This window comes from Chiroxiphia lanceolata, chromosome 18 (assembly GCF_009829145.1).
Source record: "Chiroxiphia lanceolata isolate bChiLan1 chromosome 18, bChiLan1.pri, whole genome shotgun sequence".
NCBI lineage: Eukaryota > Metazoa > Chordata > Aves > Passeriformes > Pipridae > Chiroxiphia > Chiroxiphia lanceolata.
Genome location: NC_045654.1, coordinates 8,852,418 through 8,873,744, shown reverse-complemented (window position 1 = coordinate 8,873,744; position 21,327 = coordinate 8,852,418). Strand labels below are relative to the sequence as shown.

General features: G+C 52.0%; 3 protein-coding genes across 4 annotated transcripts in view; 2 read left to right on the top strand and 1 right to left on the bottom strand.

Annotated features, from left to right (window-relative positions):
• Positions 1-20,149, top strand: part of SETD1B (SET domain containing 1B, histone lysine methyltransferase) — a 62,461-nt gene extending 42,312 nt beyond the window's left edge. The window contains exons 14-20 of one of the 2 annotated variants that reach the window (XM_032705389.1): positions 631-797; positions 1,050-1,181; positions 1,285-1,404; positions 1,763-1,900; positions 2,583-2,763; positions 11,374-11,377; positions 20,139-20,149. In XM_032705389.1, the coding sequence (XP_032561280.1) occupies positions 631-797; positions 1,050-1,181; positions 1,285-1,404; positions 1,763-1,900; positions 2,583-2,756 (731 nt within the window). In that variant the 3' untranslated portion in view covers positions 2,757-2,763; positions 11,374-11,377; positions 20,139-20,149. Of the gene's footprint in view, positions 1-630; positions 798-1,049; positions 1,182-1,284; positions 1,405-1,762; positions 1,901-2,582; positions 7,507-11,373; positions 11,378-20,138 lie in introns of those variants that run through there. The other variant, XM_032705388.1, reaches the window with a different exon arrangement.
• On the bottom strand, positions 8,660-14,639 carry HPD (4-hydroxyphenylpyruvate dioxygenase). The gene is made up of 14 exons (XM_032705391.1): positions 14,423-14,639; positions 14,179-14,205; positions 13,372-13,434; positions 12,483-12,587; positions 12,255-12,297; positions 12,083-12,165; positions 11,868-11,957; positions 11,667-11,770; positions 11,424-11,501; positions 11,100-11,262; positions 10,707-10,778; positions 9,920-10,042; positions 9,664-9,780; positions 8,660-9,527 (listed from the first exon to the last, which is right to left on the bottom strand). The coding sequence occupies exons 1-14, from the start codon at positions 14,612-14,614 to the stop codon at positions 9,417-9,419; spliced, it is 1,371 nt and encodes a 456-aa protein (XP_032561282.1). The 5' UTR covers positions 14,615-14,639; the 3' UTR covers positions 8,660-9,416.
• Positions 16,154-19,900, top strand: PSMD9 (proteasome 26S subunit, non-ATPase 9). The gene is made up of 6 exons (XM_032705392.1): positions 16,154-16,334; positions 16,443-16,545; positions 17,311-17,504; positions 17,961-18,062; positions 18,572-18,660; positions 18,969-19,900. The coding sequence occupies exons 1-6, from the start codon at positions 16,221-16,223 to the stop codon at positions 18,994-18,996; spliced, it is 630 nt and encodes a 209-aa protein (XP_032561283.1). The 5' UTR covers positions 16,154-16,220; the 3' UTR covers positions 18,997-19,900.
• Positions 20,150-21,327: the final 1,178 nt, after the last annotated feature.

Genomic DNA, 21,327 nt, shown 5'->3' with positions numbered 1-21,327 from the left:
TAGTCCTTCCAGAAGCCAAAGCCCTGAAGGTGCCTTCAAACCTGAAGGTTTGAAATGTGTGCTGAGGGTTTTCCCTTTCCCATCAGGGTCTGAAGGGGCTGATTTACCGAGATCTCTCCAATCCCTTTGGGGTGAGGAGCATCTCTTGCCCCTCTGTGCTGCTCCTGGCCCTGCTCAGAGGGGAATGTCGCTGCTGTGAGGTCCATGTGGTGTCCTCAGAGCTTGGGGTGGCTGCAGGGAGTTCCTGGAGGTAGAACAGAAGCGAGTCACTCAAACCAGAGCAAATGGTACATCCATCTGCTGCCTGGGAACGTGGTGGGTGCTGTGGGGAAATCCTTTCTCAAACAGGTTTCTCTTGACAGCTTAACCTTTAAAAGTTAAATTTTTCACTGTTTCTTTGCTTTAGTTTCCCAAGGCATGTGACTAAGAAGGAAAGGCGGTGCTTGGTTTTCCTGTGGGCTTGTGGGCTCCAGTGATGCTTTTTTTTTATTTTTCAGTAGTATTGTTATTTTTTGCAACCCCCCCAAACCCTTCCTAATCGTCCAAACTCCCAGCGTTAGCTCCATGTACCTGTAGCAAGTTTAGTCTGGTGTCCACCTCTGGCTGTGTTCCTCCTTAACTTCTTCCCACCTACTAGCTTTTCTACCCCCAAGAAAAAGAAGCGGGACGATGGGATGCGGGAGCACGTGACGGGCTGTGCACGAAGTGAAGGCTATTACAAAATTGATAAGAAGGACAAACTTAAATACCTCAACAATAGCCGAGCTTTCGCGGAGGAGCCTCCAGCTGACACACAGGTGAGGAATCCTCTGCTCAGTGCCAGGTGTGAATGGGATTTGGTTTTATCAAGTGGGTGCTTCCTGCCTTTTGGCAAGGAGGGAGGGGAAGCTGTTGCTACACCTGTGTCAAGCTGATCACCCAGGAGCTGCATGGGAGGTGTTAGTGTTTGATGTCACATGTTCTGTGGTGATGTGTTGTAGCACAAGGCGTTGCTGACAGGGAGCCTGCAGAGTGTTGGGTCAGCTTTGATCACCCATTTGTCCTCTCAGGGTATGAGCATCCCTGCCCAACCTCATGCTTCCACCCGGGCTGGTTCCGAGAGGCGATCAGAGCAACGCAGGCTCCTCTCCTCCTTCACTGGTAGCTGTGACAGTGACCTGCTCAAGTTCAACCAGCTCAAGGTAGGTCACCCCAGGCTGCAGATTTTGGACCCAGGGACATCCTTTCCCTTCTTGTGCTCTGGTTAATTCAGGGTTGGGTTTTTGGGGTGTTTTCTTCATGCAGTTCCGGAAGAAAAAACTAAAATTCTGTAAGAGCCACATTCACGACTGGGGCCTTTTTGCTATGGAACCCATTGCAGCTGATGAGATGGTGATCGAATACGTGGGTCAGAACATCAGGCAGGTAAGCTGGACTGTGGGTGAAATGTGAGCAAAAACCAGCCCTGGAAGAAGTGTATTCCAGTGGGGGTTGGAGTTCTGCTGTAAGGTGTCAGCTCCATGGGCTGCCCAGAGGTTGATGTATGGTTTGGAGATACGAGGATGGGACTTTCAACAACCCCTAAAAATTAAGCAGTCAGGAGAATCCTTCTTCAGAAGCCCACCCTGAGCTGTGTTTTGAGTTAGGCCTGTGTTCCCTTGGGGTGACTGTGATCATATTAAATGCCTGTTGCCTGGCACAAGCACAGCTCAGGTTGTGCAGGTCGCTGCTCACAGGGCACTTGTGTGGCGTGTCCTGACCCTGCCCGTGGGGTTTCCTGCAGGTCATTGCTGACATGCGTGAGAAGCGCTACGAGGACGAGGGCATTGGCAGCAGTTACATGTTCAGGGTCGATCACGACACCATCATCGACGCCACGAAATGCGGAAACTTCGCCCGGTTCATCAATCACAGCTGCAACGTGAGTGTCGCGTTCCTGCGTGGGGCTGTGCTCCGGCACGCTGAGGAACCCGGGCAGTCCTTGGGCTGTTCAGAAGTGGCAGGGGGTCACAGGGTTATGATTAAACGTTAATGAGCTGCAGCAGGTCAGAGCAGGGTCTAAAGAAGTGTAAAGAGATTGGAGAGACCTGAGGAATGACACATGAGGCGGCAGAGCACTGGGAGTCTTCCTGTCCCTGCTGGACACTGAGGAAGCATCTCTAACAAATATTTCCTTAAAACATACCAAGTTTTAGCACTGTTATTCTGTGGGAACAGTCTCCTTATAGTGTCCACTTGGGAAAAGTATTCCCTGCCTTGGCAGGCAGAGAATCTGCAGCTTCGTGCTGCAATCTGCCCTCAGACTTGGCTGCCTGGCCAAATTGTTAAGCACTGAGCTGCTCTTAACCTGTGACAAATTTGGTGGAGCATCATCCAGGCTCCTTTGCTCCACAAATGACCAGAATGTGGATATTTCAGAGCAGCACAAGGAGGGCTGCTCTGTTGTCTAGCTCCATGCCTCCCTCTCCAGGCTTCCCCTGGGTCCAGGCTCTGGAAGCATGGTTGAGGCTGTCAAGGGGAAGGACTGTCTTCTTTTATTTTATCTTGGAGTAATTGTGTGGAGTCTGGGACCTAAATCATTGCCTGTTCTGTCACCCTTGCAGCCAAATTGTTATGCTAAAGTGATCACAGTGGAGTCCCAAAAGAAGATCGTCATCTATTCCAAGCAGCACATCAATGTGAACGAGGAAATTACCTACGACTACAAGTTTCCAATTGAGGATGTAAAAATCCCATGTCTCTGTGGCTCTGAGAACTGCAGGGGAACCCTGAACTGATCTCAAGGTTTCTCGTCACACTTGCACCTTCGGCCATGTCAAAACTGTGGTAACCAGGTGTGGTTGCACTTTGCCAAAAAAAGAGGAAAAAAAAAAAAAAACAAACAAAGAAAAAAAGGAAGAAAAAAAAATTTAAAAGGATTAAAAAAATACTTAAAAAAAAAAAAGAGGAAAAAGAGAAGAAGAAAACCAAGCAAGTTTCGCACTTCTGCCGGATCACGAGCGAAAGCAAAAAGCGCACACGCTTACGAGGACTGTTCACGTTTCAGGTGCTCTTTCCTTTTCAGATCCAACACGCACACAAAAAGGTGATAACCATTTTGTGGCATGGTCTATCCAAACACTAGCTTCTCTGTTCAGTCCCTGCAGTAATGCTCCGTAATGGGATAATGGTACCTTTTTTTTTTTTTTATTGTTGTTATAAACCTTCATCTTTTCATAAATGCTGCTACCTTTTTCTCATCAGTTTTGTTGGTTGAAAAAGACATTCAACGTTTAAATGTGAAGCAGAGACTGAAAATGCCATATAGGGTTTGTTGGGAGCTTGATTGGCTGAAATTGCACAGATTTCTCAGAGTAAGCTGTAAATAAATGTAAGGTTGATGTTACAGAGCAAGCCAGAGGCTTGAGGGTGTGTGAATGAGCGTGTGAGTGTGCTTGGGGGGGTGTGTGTGTAGATATGTCCACAATGAGACTAGAGGTGAACTGTCCTGCCTTTTTGTTAGGGATGAGCCTGAACAAGTCCCCTCAGCCAGACCCCCCAAGGCAGAGTCGGGTCAGCACAGACCTCAGCTCACAGCCTTGGGCTCGTCTCTCATTTTCTATGCCATGCTGGTCTATGGGGGATCCAAACCTCTGCACCCCTGCGTGAGAAATGCTTGGATACTGCAATCACAGTGAGAGCTGGAGTCAGTTGTGTAGCTGTAGCATCGTGGCACAGCGTGTGGCCTTTGGGGATGCCCATTCCTTGGAGATGGGTTTGTCTTGCATGCAGAAGAGGCTGAGATAAAGGGGAGAACTCAGCTGTAGAAATTCTGCTCTGCTTGTAAGCAAAGACTTTGGCCCGCGTTTGGAATAGGATTTTCTTCCTGTAGATGGGAAACAGGCTGATGTATGTCTCGTGTTCACTTTTCTCCCTTTCATCTGCATTTCCCTGCCCTTTCCAGTGTTTAAGTGGAGTATTTGCTCTGTCCTTGAATGTGGGAGATCCTCCTGTGATAGGAGCAAGCTGTGCTGTGCCGCTCTCCTCCCTCTGTTACTCAGTAACTTGGCCTGGGGATGGTCCCATCCCTCCAGTAAGATCGTGGTAAAAGTGTCCCTGAGAACAATCCTGTCCCCCCCATCTACAGCATGGAAATGATGAATGCTTCTCCAAATTTGGAAGGCACGTATTGAAATGATTTCTCGGTATATTTTGTCCTTGTGGATGTGCTGTGTTGCAGTTCTTCAAGGGGTTCCATTTAAAAATGGGGCAAAACACCAAAGAAATAGTTCTTTGGATGTGATCTGAAAATGTTATGTGACCGTTCAGGTATAGACAGGATCAGTTTTCCAACTTGCATTGAATTTCTCCTGCTTTAAAAGTAGAGATTAGCTGTACTAAACCCTTTTTAATTGGCTTATAAGGGGAAGTTGCAATGTCATTATGAAATGGGAAGATTATCTGCATAACTAAACATCTTCTCCCCACAGAACCAATTACACAGCTGTTTTCTTGTAGCCTTTCAAACCTCCGTGAGCTGAGGTTACAACCTTGCAAAAGAGGTTCCTGGAAGTTTTTTCAGCTGTTCCATGGAATTGCCAGGCCTGCACTGCTGAGTGGAGCTTGTAATGTAGGTTAGACCTCTGCATCTGAATTTCTTCTTCAGATAAAAGGCCTGAAAGGGCAGGAACACACAGACTGCTCCAAACTGCCTTAATACCTCCTGTATTTCTGTCTGAGGGTGAGCAGATTGTTGCTGACAGTCCATAGTCTCATCTCTGCTTTTGTTTTGGTTTGGTTTTGTTGTTTCCCCCTCTTCTTTATAAATCTCTCCAGCAATTGGGTATTGGTGACCCAGAACCTAAAATTGTGAAGCACAACTAGTTTCTGTCACTGACTGTTGGTTGTAACTGCAGTGATGGCATTTGGGAGTTAAACCAGCTGCTCAGTTTAGTTTAGTTTTGGGGGTTTTTTAAGAAGGTTCATCTTGTTGTGTTGAAGCTCCAGTTGGCATCTCTACAGCTTGGCCTTTGACTTTCAAAGCTTTGGAAATGCACAGAAGTTTCCTGTGTCTCAGAACTGAAGCTCCTGTGTGCGGCATTTTGGCCCGTGGCCTTGGCCTTCTCCCTCTTTGGTCCATCGAACCAGTGCAGTAACAGTGGATTTGTGGGGGTGAGGACACCCCAAATGGCCCAGCCCCAAGAACCTGATGGCAGTTCTGTGTTTCCCAGCATATCTGTGTGCTCTGGATGGGATTAGCCCCTGCAGTTTGCCTTAATCTTTGGTGAGGAAGGCGGGGAGGAAGGTCACAGTCACCTTCGGGACCTTTCGCTGCATTTTTAGGAGCACCAAAGGGATTTGGGTGCCAAAGTCCATGAGCACCTAAATCACTTGGGTACTTCTGAAACTGCCTGTAATCCATCCCTTTTTAGGATCCTGGACAAATAATGTAAGGTTTTGTGAGAGCTGAGCTCTCAGTAGTTCCCCAGGAAGAAACAGAGCTGTTGGATACGTAGCACTTCTGAAAAATCATGTTGGTCTGGTCTCAAAGCCAAACCCGAGGCTTCTCTTTTCTTCCCTGTAAATCTTGGCTTGCAAAGTCCTACCTGGGATATTTGTCTCAGACTGGGAAGCTGCCCCAACCCCAGAACAGATCATTTTATGGTGAGGACTGCAAGTCCAGTGCAGTGATTTCCATGAGCGCTGCGGGTGCCTGTGGCTGCCCTGTCCCTGCAGGGTCTTCTTGGGCCAGGGGAGCCCTGCAGCCACAGATGTGGTTTGGGAAGGCACCCCTGGAGATGCCTCTAATCCCTCCAGGTCCTTTGGCTTGTACTTAGCAAGGGGTGAGATGAGAGGAGGGCAGGAGGTATGTGGTGCAGGCACAGCCTGGGTCACCCCCAGCGTTGTTCTCCCGCGCTCAGCACGGGCACCCCGGCACCCCATGGAAACACAGACGAGGACTAAAGGGAAACCTCACCAGCACGTGCTGCTTTCAGAGAGACTGAAATGGTTTTGTTCACTGAAAAGCCTGTCCCCAATTTATTGTCACTTAAATTGAAGCCTGAGACAATAATGAGAGAGAGAGAGACATCGACTGTGCTCCCTGCAAAATTCCACCTCGCTGGGAGAAATGACCCGGGAGAACAGTGCAAAATTTTGGAAGGAGAGCTTAAACCTTTAGTTTCCCGACAGGAAGCTGGTGTGAGTTGAGGGTGCAGGTCCCTCCACGGTGACATCCATAGGAAGTGCTGCCCAACACCTCCGTTGATCCGTGCAGTTCACACCCACCTGCAGTCCCAGGCTGGTCCCAAAGTTGGTCTGTGACTCTCGGGGATCCAGGAGGGGAAGGGGCTCATCTTGCAGTTATTTATATTGTATAGAGCAGCTTATTTCTACAAGGAAAAAAAGAAAACCAACATTTTTAAACTCCAACAAATTATACAGTAGTTTCAGTTCCGGTTTTTGTGACCTTTTTCAGGGATCATTTCAGTGCATTTCTGTATAAAATAAAAATTTAAGGAAAAAAAAGGATTTTGAAGTATAAAAAAATGCATCCTCTGTACATAGGCAAACTCAAGAATCTTCTCTTCAAACACTGTTTCTTGTAGAAACATGTTGAAATTTTTTTGCTGATTTCTTTGTACTTCAAGAGCATGTAAATAGTTTATTAAAAGTGACTATTGTAATTTGGAGTTCTTTTTAAACAGATTCCAGCTCTAAATCATGTCAAGATGGGGAGGAAGAAGGACTGAGTATAGCAAAGGAGCTGGTGGCATTTACAGCTTGTGTCAAGCTTTGTATAATGTAAATTCTGTATAAATATGAGGGTTTTTTGTCAAATAAATAGATGAAATTAGAAGCATTAAGAAACTGAAGTCAAAAAATTGCCAAGTCAAGGCTTCTTCTTTCCCCTGACCCCTCAGTCTGAAACCTAATGTGCAAAATCTATTTATTTCAAGCGAGGAAATATGTACAGTCTAATAGACACCCTAAAATGTATTTAAGCAGGTTTGCAACTGGATTTTTTCAGTTTAATATTTGTTTTGTTTTTATGAGTTTCCTCCTTAATTGCCACTGTAGGATTTGTCCAAGTGAAAAGAAACACATCGAGACGGACACTCTAAAACAACGGGGCAGTTTTAAAAGTGGAAGAACACCCAGCTCCCAATCCTTGCAGTTTTCTGGTTGTTTTAATTCCCAGCGTGGAAATCAAGAGGCCTCCTTTAAAAGTAGGCAGGTCAAATGATTTGCAATAAATGGAAAAAAAAAAAAACAACAACTTATTTTTTTTTTTTTAAGTTCCTTAAAAAAAAAGGCAACAACTCTGCTTTGAAGATTTAGGATTTCTGCTTTTTCTTTCGTTAAGCAAATTTATGACTTTAGGGATGTTTTGTGCATATAGAATCTGTCACCAGTATGTATCTTGTTTTGAAGAAAGTGTTTTTGTTGTGGATGTGTCATGCTGTATATATTTGTTCATATTTTTGTGAATTGAATACTATGTACCATTGTATTATAGTAACTTTTATAAAGCAAACCATAAATATACTGACTTTTCTTACAGAAAAATTATGTTGTGCTTAATATATAGCCAGGGCAGCTTTTTGCTCTTAGACCTGTGTTGGGAACTGTCAGAGCTCAAGGAGGCAGATCCAGAACAAGAACAGTGTGAAGAACTGGTTTTCAGCAAAGTTTGCCGAAAATACTAATTCTGGTGAACAGGAAACTAATTTAAGCAACTTTATATTGCATGAAAGAAATATGTGAGTGATTCAAGTCTATAAACTTAAAGAAAAATGTCCCGGTATTAAAAATCCTTACAAACAGAGCCCCCCTGCCAGGAGTTCCAAACACATCTGACCTCAAGCAGGTGAGGTGTCCCTGCTCCTCCAGCCTCTGCCTTGGATTTCTCCGAGTTCATAGCCTTCTTTTATTTATTTATTTATTTAACTTTATGAAGTCAAAAGCCCTTAACCACGAAGCAAGGTGTTAGTGATGCTGTAAGGCTGTTGGGGCCAGAGGTTTCTTTCTTTTTAAATCGGTTTATTCAACTTGCAAGGAGTTGGACCTCGATGATCCCTGTGGGTCCCTTCCTGCTCAGGACATTCTGTGATTCTGGGGAATCTGAAATGAATTCTGCTCCCTTGGGCCAACGGGAGGGGGGAGCCGGGGGAGCTGCTGAGCTTTGGCAACAGGGGGTCACAGTGACCTCTCTGAGCTTTACAGAAACAAATAGCTGGAGCAGACAATGGAATGGCTGGTGGGGGAGGAAATGGAAGAGATAGGACAGAGCCTGGGCTGCAGGTGATTTCCCAGCTCAGCTCTTGGACTCCATAGGTGACCATGGTGCTGGAGGGACAGGGCTGCAGGACAGCGCAGCCTCGGGGGGCAGGAGGCAGCAGGACACAACCTGGAAGGGCATGGATTGGGAAGGTGGAAGGATTCATGTCTGAGGAGCCCATTCTGAGCCAAGGGCTCAGGGTTTGAGCAGCTTCCATGCTGGGAAATGGGGAGCAGCAGCAGGGCTTTGGAGGGAGGATGTGCAACAGTGGGGAGACCTGTGGGCCCTGGAGACCCCGCGATGATGTTCAGCAGCTCTGGGCTGAGGTTTGTGACTCCTTGGGGAGCACTCGACCTGCAGCCCCAGCTAACGGGGTAGGGGGGCTCCAGCCCCCACACGTGGACTCACCAGGCACTTGGGCTGTGTCAGAAAAGGGTTTTATTGTGTCAGTGAGGGAAGTGCCATGCAAAGGACAGTGACAACACCAGAGTGATGCCCAGAGGGGACTTTGCACATGCAGCCATGATCTGAGCCAAGCAAGTGCTGCCAATGCTAGCAATTACTGCTTGAAACACGGGATAAACCCCAACCCTTCATTAATTTGGGAATTTGCAGGTATTAGAGCAAGTCTGCTGCCTTTGGAAGACTGAAATATGTAAATTAGATTAATTCTCATTCCAGAGTGTTGTAGCTACTGTTTATTCTCCAAATTCAAGATTGAATCTAAAAGCAATTAAACCAAAATGTTACAAAAGGAGATGCAGAGAAAGCCAGATACCTCTGTGCTTTCCCAGCTTCCCACGTAGCTAAAATTAAAACTTTGGATAGACTAAATTTGGGCCCTCCCCGTTGTTTCTTCTGTCTCCCTCCATAGCTGAGTGTCTTTGGCATATGCCTTAAATCTGCCCTTTGTTAAGAATTCGATGGTTTGGATCAGATTAAGCTGCTTTTAAAGTGTGTTTACTATTTCCCACGCCCCGACTCCCAGAAAGCCACTGGAGGGCAGCGCCAGGGCTGGGTGGGGGTCGGTGTTGAGTCCTTTTTCACGTCCAACTTGGCAGTGGCTTCCCTGGGTTTGTGACACTTAAGTCTGGGCTATTTACCAAACCATGAGCTGTTTCCCAGTTTGCTTAGGAATCAGCTCTTTGGGGACAAGGGCAGCACTTCTTGACGCCCTCTACATGCGCTTGGTCTCCCCATTGGGCTCCAGGATGGTCAGATTTCCTCTGGCATCTTGATCCATTTCTATTGCTTCAAACAGAGACTTGAAGTTCCCGGCGCCGAAGCCCTGTGCAGACAACAGTGTTCCAGACCAGGGGATTTGGAACTGGCTGGGAAAGAGCAGCACTGAGAGCTGGCTGGACATGGGGCTTGATGGCCCTGAGGGATCCCAGCCAGGATCATCAAGAGATCCTCACACCCACCTGGTGGTTATGCCTCTGGATCACCTCCAGAAACACTGTGGGTCTGTCTTGAACTGGTTTGGTGAAGATCTGGAGCAAGTAGCCTTTCTCATCAAAATCCACCAGGATTTTCAGTTCCTGGAGAAAAGAAACAGGACAACAGCTCAAAGACCCAGAGAGGAGCAAGGGGGTGTCTCTGCATCACTCCTGCAAAACACTTTGAGGATCCAGTCCAGCCCTGAGCAGACCTTTTCCCTCTCGGGCTGCTCTGACTCACCTCCAGCTTGTCAAGGTTCTCCTTCACTTTGATTTTGGCGGTTTTGAGCCTCTCCCGCAGAACCTGGTAGTAGCTGGAGGGCACATCCATGAACTGCACGCCCCGCTGCTTCAGGTTGGTGATCTGCAAGGCACAGGACACCCGGCGTGGGTCAGTTTGGGAGTGGTTTGTGCCTGGAGGATGGCCTGGGACAGGCAGCGTTTGGAGCCAGATGTTTTCCCATGATTTTAGGCAACCTCATCATCTCGCTTCGGGCACCGGGAATGTGAGGGCCCAAGGTGCCCTCTGCAGGTGGTGCAGGGAGCTGACCAGCAAGCAAAGATGCTTCATCCCGCCTGACCCCCCATACCTCTGGGGGCCCTTTGGTCTGGAGAGGAGCCCAGACCCAGTGCTCAGCAGCAGCAGGGCTCAACCCAGATGTGCCCCTACCCCAGCTGAGGGCGTCTGTTGGGCTCCAGGGGCTCAGCCCATCAGCCCCAACTGCCGGAGCTCCCACAGGCCCCCCACTGAGGATGGAGATGCCCTTGGGGGCCCTGCAGACCCCGATTGCTTTAAGCTGGAGGGATGAGTGTCTGCCAGCAGCTCACAGCTGTACACAGGCCCCTTTGCATGGACTCACTGGGCAGTTAATCCTGGTTGTAAAACAACCACGGCACAGAGCCCATTTGCTCTGCCCGTGTCCTCACACCCTGGTGGGGTCACAGTCCACCCCTGCCCTGTGACAGGGCTGTGCCTAGAGGTGCTGGGGCAGGACAGGCTGGGACAGGGTGTTCCTGGGGGCACTCACTGCTGAGATGATGTCGGAGGTGTTCAGGGCGATGTGCTGCACTCCGGCCCCTCCGTAGTAGTCGATATATTCCTACAGGGAAAAGATTTTAATGACATTTTAATGACAGAGCAGCTGCAACTGCAAAGGGATGGGTGTGGGCTCGAAAACATGAAGGCAAAATCAGCTCAAGGGGACCACAAAATGACAGAAAGACACTGTTGATGAGATCAGGGGTAAACTGGCTCTGCCTGGTGGCTCCCCCAGGGTTTGGCAGAGCCAGGATTGCTTTCCAGCAACCACCTTAGCACAACAAATCTGCTCCAAATCACTGACCCTTGGTCCCTTTTCCTTCACCAAAGCCCTGCTGGCAGTGGAGGTATCCAGATGGATCAACCACCAGCATCTGCTCACCTGAATCTGGGATTTCTTCTTGCCAGGCGCCGGCTCGTTAATGGGCATCTTAATGGTCTCCTCGTAGTTGGTGACCACGATGGAGCGCAGGGCACTGAACTCGGTGTGCAGCTGCTTGTCATCCACCGACCAGAAGCGGTGGAAGAGCAGGTTCTTCTGGTACCTGCCCAGGCCACAAAGGGCACAATCAACCCTTGCCCCATCCCCACACTAACAAAGCTCTCTCTGGCTTAATTAGCCTCAGCCACCACCATGGAAGTGGTGAGAGCAGCAGAGCAGTGCTGTTGCTCCATCCCACCTCCCGCCAGACCTCCCCACTCTTACCAGTCTGCCACTGGGACCATCTCGAGGTCAGGCTGGTTCCCCACAACGTGGTCAACAAAGCTGAGCTTGGCACTCGGTCTGTGGGGGGAAGCCAGGGGGGTCTCAGCCGAGCTCAGGGGCACCCCACAGCATGAAGGGCTCCAGGGCAAGGCAGTGGGGACCTGTCCAGCTCCTCAATGGGATATCCATCCCACCAGCACATGGTGACAAAGAGCCAGCCAGGACCCTCTAGAAAGTACTCACAACTTGGGCAGCAGGGGGTCCTTAAAGAGGGGCGGGTGATACCCGGGTAGGAACAGGCCCTTGTAGTTGAGCTTTTCTATCAAGGTGTGGGTGGTGTCACCGTACTGCAAGAGGGAAAAGCAGTTGTGTGGTGGCCTTGTTTATTTTGGGACCTCTCAGATCCAGCCTGCTCCATAGGCCCCATTCTTCCCTGCCACTTACCGTCTGGATCACCGCGAACTTCACCTTCCCAAATTTGTCCTGCTCCACCCAGGGCTCCTTCACCACCACGGCTCCGCGCTCCTTGGCTTTCTGGACAGGAGAGAGACCCACTCCTGCCACAGCTCCCCTACGCTGAGGGGAGACATCCCCAGGCCCTTCCCTGCCTTCCCCCCTGTTTCAGGGGGCTGTGCAGGAGGAGTGGAGGGGCTGCCTACCTGCACGATGAAGTCACAGTCCTCCACTTCGAAGGCAATGTCCTTCACCCCATCACCGTGTTTCACCAGGTGCTCCCCCATCTCTGCCCGGAGCAAGAGCAGCCGTGGGTGAGCAGAGCTGCTTTACTTCCCCCTTGGCCATTTCCCACTCCATCCCCCCCAGGACACCTACCCTCATTCCCTGGGTTGAGAGCGGAGGAGAGAACAAAGACGATCTGGTGAGGAAGAGGAGGAGAGGTGAGGATGGAGCTGCAGCAGTGGGGCTGCAGCCCCAGCCTGTGGCTGAGGCATTGCAGGTGATGGGTTTCGTGGTGCAAACAGGGTTTGGCAGCACCCACCACCACCTCATCTTCCCCCGTCCTGGCAGTGGCACCTTTGCCAGGTGTACCAGCCCCCTTACCTTGTCCTGCTTGATGACATGTGACACCACCTCCCTGCTGCCGGTCTCCAGCCCCCGGTACGCCAGCTCCTCAAACCCCAGCTTGTTGCAGTAGTAGGATGCAGCCTGTGGGCAGGTGGGAGCCACCCTGGGTGAAGCTGTGGCACTGGTGGTCCCCAGTTCCCACAGGGCATCCCCCAGTTCCCACAGGGCTCCTCCTGCTTCCTACAGGGCTCCCCATGGCCAGGGCAGTGCCAACAGCCCATGGGGAACAGCAACTGCAGCGTGTGCAAGTCACACATGTGCACGTGTGTGTGTGTGTGTGTGTGTGTGTGTGTGTGTGTGTGCAGGAGCAGCCCAGCTTCTCTGCTTCCCTCCAGCAACCCAAGGGGAACAAGCTGAGGCAAGAAAGGGCCCACATTGAGGAAAAAACCCAAATTCAGGGGGAAGTGCTGCCTCCAGAGCATCTTGTACCCAAGGCCCAACCTAATCCAACCAAGAGCCACCACTAATCACAAAACGTTTCTGCTCATCTCCTGTTCTGCAAGGTTGGGTGAAATGCAGTTCAGGTTTGAAGCAGAGGGATTTTTAACTCCCCACAAGGCCGAACAACTCTGTGGGCTCTGGTGCCCACAGCCTGAGCCCGGCTAAGTGTGCTGGTTTGCACTTCCCAGGTCCTGCCCCGCACACCCCCGGCAGCCGCCCCTCGCCTTGCGCAAGGGCCACCAAGGCCACGGCCCCCGAGGACAGGCGCCGAGCCAGGGACGAGCTTCGGAACAGCGGCACATCCCTGGCCCGAGGGGCTGCTGGGACGAACCGCCCCCCCGACAGCCAATGCCCGGAGCGCCCGCCCCGTCCCGGCGGGGCAAGTGCCCGCGGCCACACGTGCCTGGCAGCCACCACCTCTCACCTGCTTGGCATTGCCGACCCAGAAGGTGATGGAGTGGAAATGGATGAAGCGGCCTCGTGCGGGCTAAAAGGAAGGGAAAACAGGGCTGAGAGCTGCTGCTGCTGCTGCCGCCTCTCCCGCAGTGCTACCTGGCTCCAGAGCAGGGAGAAGCGGCAACTGCGCCCCTGCAAAGGTGTCTCCTGCAAATGCATCTGAATTAACTGGGTGGAACAACTCTGAAACAGCCCTTTTCCAAAGTGCTTTACAGTCAAGTCCCACAGGATCCTGCACTGCAGGTTGGAAGGTACGATGCCCTGGCTCACCTGGAGCTACAGCCACGGTCCCGGTTCTCCCAGTGCTCCCCACAATTGGCCACCCCAGTGGGCTGCCCATCCATGAACCCCAGTGTGTCAAAGATTATTTCTGTACCAAAAGCTCTTAAACAACCACCAGTGCCAGGACAGATTCCCCTTAGCTCTGCTCGCCACCACCACCCAGCCACGATGGGCACGGGTGGTTGGAAGCTCTTTAAAGAAGAAAAAGGCAATGAAAAGGTGCAGCATTTGGAAATAAATGTTGCATGAAATGAGGATTCTGCTTAAGCTTCGATCTGACCCATCATCTCCCATTTGTCACTCTCCTCCCAAACCAGAGGGAAACAAAAAAAATTTCCATTTTTAATACTAATTTACAACGAGGAGCTTGTGAGGCCCAGCCAGAACAGTTTTACATCTGATTTTACCAGGTAATCAAGGAGTAAGGAATGGGTATTATCTGCACTAACACATCAGGCAGTGGGGCAGGACAGGAGCACGACTCAGCTCTTACCTTTTCTCCCTTGTCTGTGTAAGATGTCTGAAAGAGAATCAGAAAAGAGAGACGTTAACAGGTCATGTACTGCAGCCCCTGTGGAGCTGAATCCAAAGGTCAGGGAGTGAGGAGCAGCTCTGCTGCACCACTTCCAGCACAGTCACTAACAAGTCCCAATTCAAGCAGAGATTAAAGCTCCTGAGACGTTCCACACCACGGAGGCCCGAATGTTTAATTGAATTCCCATCTGCTGCCCCCTCACCATTTTTGTGACCTGGAGATGTGGCAGCAGCAGAGAGAGTCCGAGTCCGGTAGGGCATTTAATATACTGGGGGATGGGGGAGGCTCCTCCTCGGCTCCACCTTCTCCCACCACCAACCCAGGGATGTGTTTGGTTTGGGCTGGGAACTGCCGGCACGGTCCCGGGGGGTGGTGGGTGACACACTGGGGCCATGGCACAGGGTCCTGTGCTACCCTGGCTGTGGCACAGCTGGTTAAATGTGGAGGGTGTGCGTGTGCAGGGGTGTGAGTGTGCAGGGATGTGGGTGTGCAGGGCTGTGAGTGTGCAGGGATGTGGGTGTGCAGGGGTGTGGGTGTGCAGCACATGAGGCTCTGCTGACCCCACAGCCAAACCTGTTGCCCCCCATGGGTGCTGGGCCACGGTGGGTGACGCAACCACAGCAGCACATCCCCCTGCCCCCCCTGCTGCCCCTGGGGACATTCACCCCATCATGGGGACCTGTCATCCTGGCCAGCGTTGAGCCAGGACAGCCTGCAGGGTCCAGTTGTGTGTGTGGTGCCTGGGCACAGGGGTATGTGGTGCCACTTTCATCTCCAGCGAGCCCAGCATTGCCAGGGGCCCCAAACCGTGGGAGCAGCAGGAGGAGAGGACACGAGGTGGCCCTGCCAGGGGAGACACCAGTGTACTAACACCCCACAGCTGGAAGTGGTAGCAAGTCAGGTCACCAGCAGGGCCAGGGGGGATGAGCATTGGGGACTTGGGTGGGTGCCAGTGGCATGGAGGACAGATGGAGAGGTTTAGTGGTGGGGCTGTCCCCTGCTGCCACTCTCCCTGGGGGACATGGATGCTGTGCACCACCCTGGTACGTGTGCACCAGCTGGAGAGGGGCCAGCAGCAGGAACAGGGTTGCTATAGGGCACCAGCACAGCTGTGCCACTCCATGTCACCACCACCAGAGCTGTGTAATCCAGTGGCAGTGACACTGCTGTGCCACCAGATGACACCATCACAGCTGTGCCACTCCATGTTATTGCCACTGCTGTGTCACCCGTGGCACTACCACAGCTGTGTAACCCTACGGCAGTGCCACTGCTGTGTCACCCCATGGCACAATCAGAGCTGTGTGACCCAATGAGAGTGACACTGCTGTGCCACCCAACGTCACCACCAGAGCTGTGTAATCCCAGTGACACTGGTACCGCTGTGCCACCCCACATCACCACTACAGCTCTGTAACCCTATGGCAGTGACAATGCTGTGCCACCACATGTCACCATCAGAGCTGTTAAGTGGTAGTGACACTGCTGTGCCACCACCACCACTATGCCACCACATGCCACCATCAGAGCTGTTTTACTCAGTGACACTGCTGTGCCACCCCATGTTATTGCCACTGCTGTGTCACCCCATGTCACCATCACAGCTGTGCAACCCAGTGACAGTGACACTGCTGTGCCACCCCATGTCACCACCAGAGCTGTGTAAGTGGCAGTGACACTGCTGTGCCACCACGTCACCACCAGAGCTAAGTGGCAGTGACACTGCTGTGCCATGCCATGTCACCGCCCCTGCTCTGTAACCCAGTGACGGTGACACCGCTGTCCCACCCCACGCTGTCCCCGCCGCGGGGCCACGCCCGCCCCGGTCCCTCTGACCCCGCCCCCGGCGCGCTGACCCCGCCCCAGTCATCTGGCCCCGCCCCGGTCCCTCTGGCCCCACCCCCACCACTCCGGCCCCGCCCCCGGTGTTCCGGCCCCGCCCCCGAGGTCCGTCCCGGCCGCCGTCGCTGCGGGTCTCGCCCGTCGCGCCCGTCCCGGCCATGGCGGAGCCCGGCGGGGGCCGCCCCGTCACCGTCAGCGACGTGCAGCAGCTGGTGCGCAGGAAGGACGAGATCGAGGCGCAGATCAAGGCCTGCTACGAGCTGCTGGAGGGGGTCGGTGCCAGGGGCGCGGCGGGGTGGGGGGGGCGCGGGGCCGGGCAGCGCTCCCGGCCCCATCCCAACCCCATCCCGACCCCATCCCAACCTTCTCTTCCCTCGCAGCAAAAGGGCGTCGGGATGCACGAGCCGCTGGTGGACGCCGAGGGCTTCCCCCGCAACGACATCGACCTGTACCAAGTGCGCACCGCGCGGCACAACATCATCTGTGAGCGGGGAACGGCGCGGGGGGCACTTCCCGGGGCTGGGATGAGCCGGGAGCTCGGGATGTGTGCGGGAACCCGGGGCGTGTGCGGGAATCCGGGAGGGCCCCTGCTCTGTGCCGGCCCCTCCGCTGGGTAAACACCCTGGAACGGCGGCGACATCCTTTAATTCTCTCAAACCCCTCCTGTTCCTTGTAATTCCTCGAAATTACCTGCGCTGAGCCTCTTTCCCTGCGGTTCTGCTCAGTGCTCGGAGCTGGTGGATCGGCTGAGTCAGTGAAACGCTTTTGTCCACGTGTTGCTGCGGCAGCAGCATCAAAATTCTGCCTGTGCTGTGGAGCCCTTTGGTATCAGTGCAGTACAGCAAAGCTTTTCTGGGGTGTTTGTAGGATAAACTTTGGGTAAGAAACAGCTTGGCATTTTTTTGTCCCTGTGCCCTGTCTTTGGGGAGGGATTTTGCTCTCCATGTGTAACAGTAGGTGACTGTGATGGAAAGAGAACTTCAGCTTTCACTGTGTTCTCAGGGATTGTGGCACTCCCGGCCCTGCTGCCCTCATGTGTTTACCAAAATTTGTAGGGTGGTTTTCTCAGCGTCTGATTTTGGCTGATAAACATCTACCAGGCTGGCAGGAGGCCCCAGCAGATAGACCAGGACCAGCAGAGGTTCTTGCTGAGCTCAGAGACACCCAGAACATGGTTCTGCAGAGGGACGGAGAGGCCTTGGGTGGAACCCGCTCCTGCTCCCCTTGTGCTCACGGTGTCACCCACAGGTCTGCAGAACGATCACAAGGCCTTGATGAAGCAGGTGGAGGAGGCTCTGCACCAGCTGCATGCCCGGGAGAAGGAGAAGCAAGCCAGGGATGAGGCAGAGGCCTTGGCAGAGGCCATGAGCCAGAACCAGAGCCTGCCACAGCCCTTTGCCAAAGTGAACGCTGTGACCCCGGGATCCCCTGCCAGTGTCTCGGTAGGTTGGGGACAGTTCCTGGGGAAGGCTTTGTCTGGAGCCAGAGAGAAAACATAGCTGATGGCTTGGTCTGTCTCTTGTTAGCAAGTGGGAATAAGCTGTAGGGTTGATTAGGATGTGCCCCCTTTGTTTGGTCACACTGGGGTGTCCTGTGCATAGAGTAGTTGCTGTACAGGAACGAGGTGGGCGCTGTCTCAGCTGTATCTTGGCACCACACAGCTCATCCCACACCTCACTGACCATTCTAGCCTTGGTATTTTTTTCCCATAAAATAGGACAGAGGAATGAGTACTTCCCTCCTCCTATGGCCATGGAGAGGGTGTGATGTAGTTCAGCTGCCTGAGTGGTGAGAAATGTCGTAGCACCACTCTGTGCTGGGTGAAGTTCCTGTGTTACTCCCTGCATTATTACCTGTCTTTGGAGAATGCAGATGCTCCTCTCTCTTTCTCTGTCCAGGGACTTCAGGTTGATGACGAGATTGTGGAGTTTGGTTCTGTCAACGCAAACAACTTCCAGAACCTGCAGAATGTTGCCACAGTGGTGCAGCACAGCGAGGGGGTGAGCTGATTTCTGCCATGACTGCATTCTCTGCCTGGCTCTGTTAGCCACAGCTTTTTATATGGAATTTGGATCTCTGGAATTATCATTTCCCTGTCAGAAAAAGTGTCAAGATTCAGTCTGTGCTGTTGTAGCCTTGTTTTCTCACAGCATTGAGCTAATTGCTGATGGGTGGGAGGGCTGAGAGGTGTGTGCTCTTGGCTGTGAGCATCATGTTGTCCCTGCAGCAGCAGCCAGCATTCCTGTGCTACCCTTGTGGACTGGCAAAAGAATCTGCCACAGCCTTAAGTGCTTTATATAGTGGAAGTGAGAAATTTCCTGGAGATGTCTCCACACAAAACACTCTCTTCTTCCAGTTACAGCTACAGGGATAGGAATGGGTGCTGCTGCAGAACAGCTCCCTGAGCTTAATGTTCTGGTGTTTCAGGAAAAGAAGGAAGAAGAGAGATGACTTGCTGATGGAAAATTGAAATATTTCTTTTAATTTTTATATTTTTTCTCCCTTTCAGAGACCCCTGAGTGTGACTGTGATCCGTGGTGGCAGGAGGGTGCACGTGGGGTTGACTCCGAAGCGCTGGGCTGGGAAGGGCCTCCTGGGGTGAGCTGATGTTTCACTTCCTAGAGGGGATGAGGCTTTCAGCAGCTCAGAACACATTTCCTGAGCAGGGCCAGCTCTGGGCTCTGCCCTCAGTGTGTCACTGCACCCTGTGACAGACTGGGAGCTGGAGGCTTTGCACAGGAATACAGGGAGTCAAGTTCCATGGGAGGAAGGTCTCAGGGGCTGGTTTGTCTGGTAGAGGAAACCAATGGAGGAGGGTTGTGGAGGGTCTGATTGTTGGATCCGTGTTGGATCTCTTGTTGGAGAACTGAGATTTTCATGTTTCCTTCTGTTCTTTTCTTTTTCAGCTGCAATATCATTCCCCTGCAAAGATGACCATGACTTAGAAAACAATAAAGCTGAAGCTTGTGCCTGCTTTCTGGACTCTGATCTGGTTTGAGAACATCCACACGTGTTGTTGCTGTGACCTCTGGTCCCAGAGCCTGAAGGGGTTCTGGCAGAGCAGGGCCTGCCTGAAATTCAGAATTGCACTGGTTGTCAGTGTAGAGTTGCAAGATGTGGATTCTCACTTCTTCTACCTTGTAGCACTTTAGAATAAGGCCCTAGAGAGACCCAAACCTCTCTTGATACAGGCTCTGAAGAGCTTGAAATACTCTTATTTGGTGATAATGGAACATTATCTTTTTCCCCCTTTAAAATTCCTCACTGAATATCTTGTAATACCTGCTAAAAACTTCTGGAGCACTTTTTGATGCCTCTCATAGTAGATGACAGGTAAGAAATATGCAAGGTTGATACTTTATCTTCCCCGCATTACCACAATTTTTAAAGTCACTGAACATACTGAAAGGATTTTTGGAATGCCCAATTATTTTCAGTCAGTGAGATAAGGAATAGGGGTTATAATTCTACTTTTGTTTACTTTTAGTAGTTCATGTAGTGATGATAGAAGTGCTCCTAATCTGGCTTCTCTCTCTCTTTTTTTTAAATTTTTTTGTATTTATTTGTGGGAGTTGGCTTTGGGGTGTTGTCCTGGTTCCAGCCAGGACAGGGGTTACCTTTATGTGCCTCCCATTCCCTTCTCCATCCATGAGGAGGGGGGGAGTGAGTGAGTGGTGCTGGGGTGTTTTCAGTGGGAACACTAAATTGGGGAATACCATTCCTAACCTAGGACAGGTTTGAGGGGATTTCGGGGATGACTGGTTTATTTTAAGCTTGTTTCCAGTTGAACTTCAAACTACTCTCCCAAAACAATAAAGCTGAGTGTTGCCTCTCTCCATTCTTGTAGAAGTTATTATTTGGGGCAGAGTTGAGTGGGTTAAATGCAGACCTGCACAGACACAGAGTAATGACTCCTGACCTTGCAGAGCCCAGGTAAGCTGCACGCCCTGCAAGTAGTGCTTCATAAACAAGTTGTGGCATAAGTAACATATCACTGGTAAGGAGCAATTTTGTAATGATTAACAGACCTGAAACAGACTGAAAAAGTGGACTATTAGAGGTGAGAACAAAAGCAGCATGTCTGAACAAGCCTGATGCACTGAACACACTGCCTCCTTGCACGTGGCGGAGATGGGGAGTTATGGTGGTGCATCCCACTCTCCCCCCACCCAGGGAGGGGTAAGGACCAAAATCTGCTTTGGTAGGGACCAAATCCTGCTCCTGAAGCTGCAGAACTCCCTGATTGTGCTGCAGAGGAGGGGTTGGAGCAGTCTCTCCAGTTCGGGGAGATAGTGGGAGCTGATAACAAAAGTCCTTTCTGCTCCCAGCAGGTTGCCAGGCTCTTGCTGCCCAGAAGGAGAAACATATTAAGTTTAGAAATTGTTATTATTTGAGCTCAACAGCAAGGCTGGGTCAACAGCTGGGAGCACTTGGAGCTGATTGTCTGCAGGGGTGAGGCCAGAGCGTGGAGGGATCCCTGGGATCAGGGTCCCCTGTGCAAGTGCCAACCTGGGAGAGAGCTGGGGATGGAGGGGGGACCTGGCAGGGGATGGGGGATGATTTTTCTGCTTTAACTCCACTTTTCCTGCTCAGGGGAGCCACGGGAGCACAGCTACCTACAACTCCCTGGGGTGTTATTGGGTGAAGATCCCTCAGGGCGAGGGTTTGGTCCCAAAGGGCTCCGGCAATGCCAAGAGGGGCTTTGTCACATCCACGAGCGGGATTTAGGCTCGGGCAGGGCGAAGGGCCCAATGTGTCCCCCCCCCTCCAGGTCCCTGCCTTGGGCGGGGGGTCAGTGCCGCCTCTCCCTGCAGCCGGTGGGGGTGAGGAGGGTCTCCCCTTGTCTCCCCTTCCAGCCCCTCTCCCCGGTTGTCTCCCGGAGCAGCCGCTGGCGCAGCCGGTGCCGCCGGTGCGGCCGTTGCCTGGGAACGGCGCTCGGAGCCAAAGGGACGCGGGGATCGCTGTGTCGGTGAGCGAGGGGGTCCCAGGGGAGTCTCCGGGCCTGGAGGGGGCTTGGGAACGGCTCTGTGTGACCCCGGTGACACCCGCGGGGTCCCCGAGCGGCTGTTCCCGAGCTCCCGTCCTGCCCGCCGGGGCCGGGGAAGGGTTTTCCCAGGGCCCCTTCCCGCTCCCGTGAAAGTTTTCCGCGCACAAGGTTTTGGTGTTGGCTCGAATCCAGACCCGTGAAGCCGGAGATGAAGCAGCTGCCGCCCAGGAGCTGCCCGGCTGCTTATGGGGACTGGGATAAAACCCATACAAAGGGAA

Bases quoted from the DNA above. Each gene is read 5' to 3' on its own strand.
- PSMD9 (XM_032705392.1), top strand. From the start codon at position 16,221: ATGGCGGAGCCCGGCGGGGGCCGCCCCGTCACCGTCAGCGACGTGCAG. The intron at 16,335-16,442 runs GTCGGTGCCAGG...CTTCCCTCGCAG, and splicing joins GCTACGAGCTGCTGGAGGGG to CAAAAGGGCGTCGGGATGCA. The intron at 18,661-18,968 runs GTGAGCTGATGT...TTTCTTTTTCAG, and splicing joins GCTGGGAAGGGCCTCCTGGG to CTGCAATATCATTCCCCTGC.
- HPD (XM_032705391.1), bottom strand. From the start codon at position 14,614: ATGGCCCCAGTGTGTCACCCACCACCCCCCGGGACCGTGCCGGCAGTT. The intron at 12,298-12,482 runs GTAAGGGGGCTG...CTTCCTCACCAG, and splicing joins ATGTCATCAAGCAGGACAAG to ATCGTCTTTGTTCTCTCCTC. The intron at 9,781-9,919 runs GTGAGTCAGAGC...TCTTTTCTCCAG, and splicing joins AGAACCTTGACAAGCTGGAG to GAACTGAAAATCCTGGTGGA.